Source organism: Otolemur garnettii, unplaced genomic scaffold, assembly GCF_000181295.1.
Source record: "Otolemur garnettii isolate 467f Iridium unplaced genomic scaffold, OtoGar3 scaffold00128, whole genome shotgun sequence".
Classification (NCBI taxonomy): Eukaryota; Metazoa; Chordata; class Mammalia; order Primates; family Galagidae; genus Otolemur; species Otolemur garnettii.
The window spans coordinates 4,221,626-4,229,195 of NW_003852523.1; the positions used below are offsets into that span (position 1 = coordinate 4,221,626).

The following is a 7,570-nucleotide window of genomic DNA, read 5'->3' on the forward strand; positions in this document are numbered from 1 at the left end:
AAATCAGGGATAAAATCTTCTGAGATGTGATTTAAAAAAAAAAAAAAAAAAAAGTAAATAAATAAAATATACGACAGTGCCTAAAAACTCGCACTTTCCCACCCTTGCACGCGGAGGATGTTCATGCTGGGGTGATAATCTTGAAGGTTGTCCCTCAGACTCACCAGGCCGCTTTCCCAGACACAAGACCATCACCACTCCCAGCCATCTCAATGGGAGTGACAGAGCTAATCCCACAGGTTTCCAGCAACTTTATGTTAACTGAGCAAATACTACAATTTTCAAAAGGGCACTGATTTTGTAAGAAGGAACTGGAAATGACTTACCCCAGCAAACGCCCCAGCGTGCAGAACTCAATTTACAAAGAGAACCAGGTGGCAAGATTTTTGTAACTGGGTAGTCCAAACATGCCTTGTTACTGTTACACCAGAGACACTGAAAGAAAACAGTGTTAATACCAACCCTCAGAAACCACAAAAACAAAGCATCTGATTGCCCAGGACCAAACCACCTCTTACGGCTGCTACTGCCACCCAGCATGGCCATCTCTCTTGGGTGGCTGTGATGGCCTTGTCCTCTTGGACTCACCCCAGGCTCATAATTACTCAGACCTCTTCCACAACTCACTGGGCCACAGCTTTGGGGCTCCATGATGCTCCTGAGAATTGCCAACCCCTGTTCTGCCAGGACCCCTTCCCCAGACACCTATATGGTTCTCTGCCACTTGAGCCAGCCTGCTTCACACTGGCCCTGTCTCCCTGCCCTCAGTACTCACTGCTCCACTGCAGCACCAGCCAACACACTGTGTACGTGCGCCATGTCAGGCAGGCACCTGTGCACTTCACTGGTGTAACCCAGAACACAGGACAGAGCCTGGCCCAGTGCAGGCACTCATTAAGCGTCTGCTGAATGGACTTCGGCAACCATGGTGATTGCTATTTTTAGAAAGGTCCCATGCATCCCACCTTTGATCGTTACAACTGTACTAAGTTGTTGCCAGCCGCTTAAAAGATAATGCAATTGATTCAGTAGCCATAGCACAGTAGTTATGGCACCAGCCACATATACGAGTGGCAGGTTCGAACCTGGCCCAGGCCAGCTAAACAACTACAACAAAAAAATAGCCGAGCATTGTGGTGGGCGCCTGTAGTCCCAGCTACTTGGGAGGCTGGAGCAAGAGAATCGCTTAAACCCAGGAGTGTGAGACTGCTGTGAGCTGTGATGCCATGGACTTCGAGGCATAGTGAGAATGTAACACAGTGAGACCATCTCAAAAGAAATAAAAATGATGATGCAATTAAGACTCAAAGGCATCTGGCCAGAAGTTGAGAGCTCCCATGGGAGCCCTTCAAGTGTTAGGGGTGAGGATGCAGTGGTGCAGAGACAGCACATCACACCTGTGGTATAGCAGCAGGGATGCTGGAGAGCACTTTGTGGGCAGACACTGTGGGCAACAGGAAATGCAGCCAAGTGACTCTGGAACTGCAGTTTCAGTGCACCTGACTCGCCAGCCAATGTGGGGACTTTGCCTGGTATTTTAAATCTTGGTATTAACAATGCTGTTGTTTTTAAAACAACCTCAAATACTTGGGCTCAAGTGATCCTCTTGCCTTAGCCTCCAGAGTAGCTGGGACTACAGGAGCCTGCCACAACTGCTGCCCAGTTGTTTTTTTTTTTTTTTAAAAGCCAAGGTCTTGCTTTTGCTTAGGCTGGTCTCGAACTCCTGGGCTCCCTCAGCCTCTCAAGTAGCTGGGACTTCAGATGCCTGCTACAAAGCCCAGCTATTTTTAGAGATGGGGGTCTCACTCTTGCTCAGGCTGGTCTCCAACTCCTAAGCTAAAGCAATCCACCCACTTTGGCCTCCTAGAGTGCCAGGTTTACAGTTCTAAGCCACTGTACCCTGCCTCATTATGCCTTATTTTATTTTTTTTTGAGACAGAGCCTCAAGCTATCCCCCTGGGTAGAGTGCCATGGCATCACAGCTCACAGCAACCTCCAACTCCTGGGCTCAAGCAAGTCTCCTGCCTCAGCCTCCCAAGTAGCTGGGACTACAGGCGCCCGCCACAACACCCGGCCATTTTTTGGTTGCAGCCGTCATTGTTGTTTGGCGGGCCTGGGCTGGATTCGAACCCACCACCTTAGGTGTATGTGGCTGGTACCTTAGCCACTTGAGCCACAGGCGCCGAGCCTTAATGCCTTATTTAAATGGCTTAGAACATAATATTTAAAATTGTATGTATTTTTTTTTTTTAGACAGAGTCTCACTCTTTCATCCTGGCTAGAGTGCAATGGATACCACAGCTCACATCAACTTCAAACTTTTGGGTTCAAGTGATCCTCTTGCCTCAGCCTTCAGAGTAGTAGTAGCTGGGACGATAGGTGCCTGTCACAACAACCAGTACTTTGTTTTTGTTTTATTTTTAGAGACAGGGTCTTGCTCTTGCTTGGGCTGGTCTCCAACTCCTGAGCTCAAGCAGTCTATCTGCCTTGGCCTCCCATAGTGCTGAGATTATAGATGTGAGCCACCACACCCGGCCGTATTTATTTATTTTCATATTTATGTATTTTTAATGAAGATGGGATCTTGCTAAGTTGCTCAGGCTGGTCTCCAACTGCTGGCCTCAAGTGATCCTCCTGCTTCACAAATAGCTGGGATTAGAGGTGCGTATCACCACGCCTGGCTACAGTGTAACCTAATAAACAGCAGTAAAATGCTGTCTATTTTGCCTATTTGGGAATATTTTCCATTTATGTCTGGGATTAACAATTTTTGGCTAGTTCTCCCTTTTCAAATAGCTCAAGATATAAATGTCTAACTTCCCATTTTGATATGACAATTTACCACAAACCTAAGAGCTCACTGTGAGGACATATTGCATTGTCTCTGGTGAGGTTTAGTTTGGTTTGTGGTTATATTTTTCTTTGGACAGGATGTTAAAATCTTTCTAAATTTTATTATTTTTATTTTTGTGTGTTTTTAATCAATGAAATAATATACAGGCAGCACCTAGGGGACAGTCTGCCATACCCTCTCTTCTACTCCAAGGCCTCCTAGGCACTTGGCATGCTTCTAGAATCCTTCCCTGGGCACTCAGGGACATTCGAGTCTGGGGCTGGCCACATGTTAGTTACTGTTCCTCTGCAGCAGCCTGACTTGCTCTGTCTGGGTTCAGAGCAGGAGTCAGGCCTTCAGATAAAATCTGCACCCACCCCTCCCACTGTGACCTGGGCAAGTCCCTTGGCCACCTTAACTGAGACTGATTTCATCATCACATCTAACCCAGGTGGAGAGGGCTTCACAGGGCAATGCAGCAAGCATGCTCTCTAGACTGCAAAGTGACATAAAACAGAGAGCTGTTTTTATGGCTGAAATGAATTCCAACAGAAAAATCCAGAGACCAAAAAGAAGCCCGTCATGAAAACACCACTCAAGCTGTGCACAATGGTTTACAGCAGTAACCCTAGTACTTTGGGAGGCTGAGGCAGGTGGGCTGCTTGAGCTCAGGAGTCTGAGACCAGTCTCAGCAAGAGCAAGACCCCCTTCTCTACTAAAAATAGAAAAATTAGCCAGGCGTTGTAGCAGAGGCCTGTAATCCCACTTACTTGGGAGGCTGAGGCAAGAGGATCTCTGGAGCCCAGGAGTTTGAGGTTGCTGTGAGCTAAGGTGTCCAAGACACTCTTGCCAGGGCAACAGAGAGAGACATTGTCTCAAACAAAAAGAAAATAAAATACCACCCATGAGGACTAGACCCACTTGAGCAAGTTCAACATTATCAATGACAAGATCTGAACGCTAGTCACCATGTGTCTCAAATTTTAATCAGCACATCAAGTACCCCTTTAAGTCCCACAAACTGACAAGATCTGTCTAAAGCTTATACTTCTCCATGGGTGAGAAATGTTTTTTTTTTTTTTACAAACATAGCTATTACCTTGGAGTGGAAACCACCTAATATATCTTTCCTGACTAGTCTCATGTCATCCACCCTCACTGTCAGGGAAAGCGAAACAGGCCCCACAGTTCTCAGTGCCCTATAAAGCCTGGAAGGGGTGGGGGCAGAGGCTTCCCTGGTATCTTAAGGCAAAGATACCACAGAACGCTGACTTTTGTCCTAATTGTTGTCACCCAACTGCTGGGCTATGCGCGAGTTTTCCCAGAGCATATGTAAGTGCTGCTGAGTCCAGCTCTCCACGCCATACACCTGTGCTGAGATCTGTGCTGTGGCTACTTCCCCACCACTGCTCCTAGACAGACAAGTGAACACTTGGGTCAGATCGCAGCACAGCTGCCTGGGAACAACCCTGACAAGTCTCTGGCCTGCTTTGTCAACAGGACTGGGAAACTTTGCTCCAGAATGGCTACTGTCTTGCTCAATGTTACACAGGGATAGAGAATTGGGGACGAAATCCAACCTTACTGGTTCAGTATTATGTTATTACTCGAGATGCTATGGACAGCGTCAGACCCAGTGGATGAGATGGCCTGTAAGCCACTGAACCAGCCCACCATGTTTCTGTGTGGAGAGCGAAGATAGGACTGTCTGCTTCAGCCCCTGACAGGTGAGGCCATGTCAAGGTTTACAGACAACCCAGTTCTTCTGCCTGTTAGGAAATCTGACCCTGCAGCTCTGAGCAGGGAGTGGGTGACAACACCTCCATGCTCTCAGCAAGTGTGGATGCAAGCCTTGCTCTACTCCCAGAGTTCTTGCTACCATGTCTCGGGGGCCCATCTCATAGACAAAGTCACAGCTCCTGCCCCTGACAGGCCTCTAAGGCCTAATGACTCCCCAGGAAAGGCCTAGTAGCAGGCTGACAGTCACCTAAAGCCCAGCCAACCTGACACCCCCCAACCAGTGCCCACACCCACCAGGCCTGGCCCACCCACACGCCTTACACTTCCTACACCTTACATTTCCCTCGCCTACTACAGAAATGAAGTTGCCAATGCTGATCGTGCAGGTGGTACCTACAGTTTTCATGGGAAGGTTTTACATGCCTGAGAAAGGCTAAAATAACATTTAATAACTATCAAATAAATACCTTTACAAATCCCAAATAGAAGAACCATTCAAGCACACAAGCAGCTTTGTGGGCTTAGTGCAGGGGTCCTCAAACTTTTTAAACAGGGGGCCAGTTCACTGTCCCTCAGACAGTTGGAGGGCTGGACTGAGGGCCCCAGGACGAGTCGGCTGCTAAGCAGGACAGGCAGCGCCGGCAAAAATACCCGGTGGGCTGGATAAATGTCCTTGGCGGCCCATATGTGGCCCGTGGGTTGTAGTTTGAGAACGTCTGGCTTAGAGAAAGCCATGTGCTCTTGGACGGCACTCAGATCAGCACACTGCTTACCGAGACGTTCTTCAGGCACTCCTCACAGGTTCTGTTTGTGTTCTGAGAACAACCTGCAAGGAAGACACAGAGACAAATAAACCACCAAGAAACCAGGTAATGTCAATATGACCTCATGAGGGCAGGGAAGGCATGAGAGAGGGAAACCTGAGATGCTCTGATTTGGAACTAACAGGATGACCATCCTCTCAAGCCTCTCCTGGCAACAAGCTTTCCTCAAGACATTTGTAACAAAGGCCAGGCATAAGGGCTCAGACCTGTAATCCTAGAATTCTGGGAGACTGCGGTGCGTAGACTGCCTGAGCTCAGCAGTTTTAGCCAGCCTGAGCAAGAACGAGACCCCCATCTCTTTAAAAAAAAGAAAAAAGTAACCAGGCATTGTGGCAGGCACCTGTAGTCCCAGTCACTTGGGAGGCTGAGGGAAGAGAGTCACTTGAGCCCAAAAGTTTGAGGATGCTGTGAGTGGTGACACTATGGCATTCTACCAAGGGGTGACAAAATGAGACTATTTGGAGCAAACATTCTAGAAGCCTGCTGTGAGCAGGGCACCAAGAAAGCAAACACATGGCTCCTACCTACAAAAGGCCTCTAGGAAGAGGAGGTTCCACACACAAAGGCTCTGTTTCCCATCTTCCCTCTACAGGTGACTACATGGCCATGTAACCACTAAGCACTAACCCACTGAGACCTTCCACTCATCAGCAGACACATTTTGGGAAGCCAAGAGCTTCCAAACAAGGCCACAGCAATGCCAGCAATGCTGTCAAGAAGCACACCCATTTTCAGACTGACCTACAGATCTCATGTATCAAAGCTGGTCTCAGCATCCTGGCTAGCCTCTACCAATCACACAGGACACACGGCACTACTATGGGAAGGGCTCAAACTCCAAACAGCTAACAGCTATGAAATGCATGCTAATCAGAAGTAGAGAGCTACTGCATAAATAAAGAATTTCCAACATGCTGATAAGCAGCTGCTGACTGCTCACTCCTCAACACCCTTTAAAGACATTTTGAAAAAAGCTCCGTGCACAGTATCACTGTCACCAGAGAAATGCAAATTAAAACTCCCAAGAGACACAACTATACACCTCCAGAATGGCTAAAATTAAAGAGAATCACAACAGCAAATGCTGGCAAGGATGTATAGCAACAGAACTCTCACACCATGCTGGTGAGGGCCAACTGGTTCAACCATTTGCAAAGAAAGGACTGTCAGCAGCTCGTAACTCAGCAATCCACTCAGGTAATCCATCCCTAAGAAAGGAGAACCCAGGTGCACCTAAAGACCTGCTGAGGAACATTCATAGCAGCTGTGTCTATAAAAGCCCCAAGCTGAAAACAGCCGACATCCCTCTGTAGGAGGATGGACAGACAGATTGGAATATTCCTACAATAGGATAGAGAATCAAGAACAGCAAACAGGCAGCTCTCAGCTGCAAGAGATTTTGTGAGAAAGAGGAGATTCTAAGCAAAGAGGCTATCTATCTTCCCTTTAGAGAAGGTGTGTGGCGTGGCCACATAATCACTAACACTATTCAGCCAAAAAAAAGAAATGAACTGGTCTATGTAAAACACAGATCAATCTAAAAATCACTGTGTGGAATGAAAAAGCCTCTATGGCCGTGGAAGAGCATGCTGCACATTTCCATGGCGACGCAGCTGCACAACAGCTAAAACCCATCTATGGGGGACGGGGGCAGACATGGCAGAGGGGTGGGGCCTGAACCTTCTGGATTGAGGGTCACTTCTAGGTCTGGATAGGGGTCGTAGCTACACAGATGTAACTTACTGAACAATACTCAAGTTTCCTGCATTCCATTGTATGAAAAATTTATCTCAAAAGAAAGATATGATAGTCACTGAACTCCAGTTACTGACACTGTGACCAACTAGCACACACAGAAGGCTGAACAGAAAAACACAGCAAAATGTGGCGACAAAGCCTCCATGGGGAGAGTGAGTGAGTGACTGAGTGTGTGTGCTACAAAGTGCACTACCTGTGCTGTCTGTGTAAAGGTTTTCTTTTCTTTTTTTTTTTTTTTTTTTTTTTTTTTTTTTTTTTTTTCCTTTTTTGAGACAGACTCTCACTTGGTCACTCTTGGTAGAGAGAGTGCTGTGGCATCTTAACCTCACGGCAACCTCAAACTCTTGGGTTCAGGTGATCCACTTGCCTCAGCCTCCTGAGTAGCTGGGACTACAGGCACCTACCACAATGCCCA

General features: G+C 47.4%; 1 protein-coding gene across 1 annotated transcript in view; it reads right to left on the bottom strand.

The window, feature by feature from the left end:
- The window catches only part of PTTG1IP (PTTG1 interacting protein), a 27,375-nt gene that overhangs the window by 12,883 nt on the left and 6,922 nt on the right, over positions 1-7,570 (bottom strand). The window contains exons 2-3 of the mRNA XM_003798092.3: positions 5,347-5,399; positions 327-435 (exon numbers count right to left, since the gene is read on the bottom strand). Coding sequence (XP_003798140.1) covers positions 327-435; positions 5,347-5,399 — 162 coding nt within the window. The remainder of the gene's footprint in view (positions 1-326; positions 436-5,346; positions 5,400-7,570) is intronic.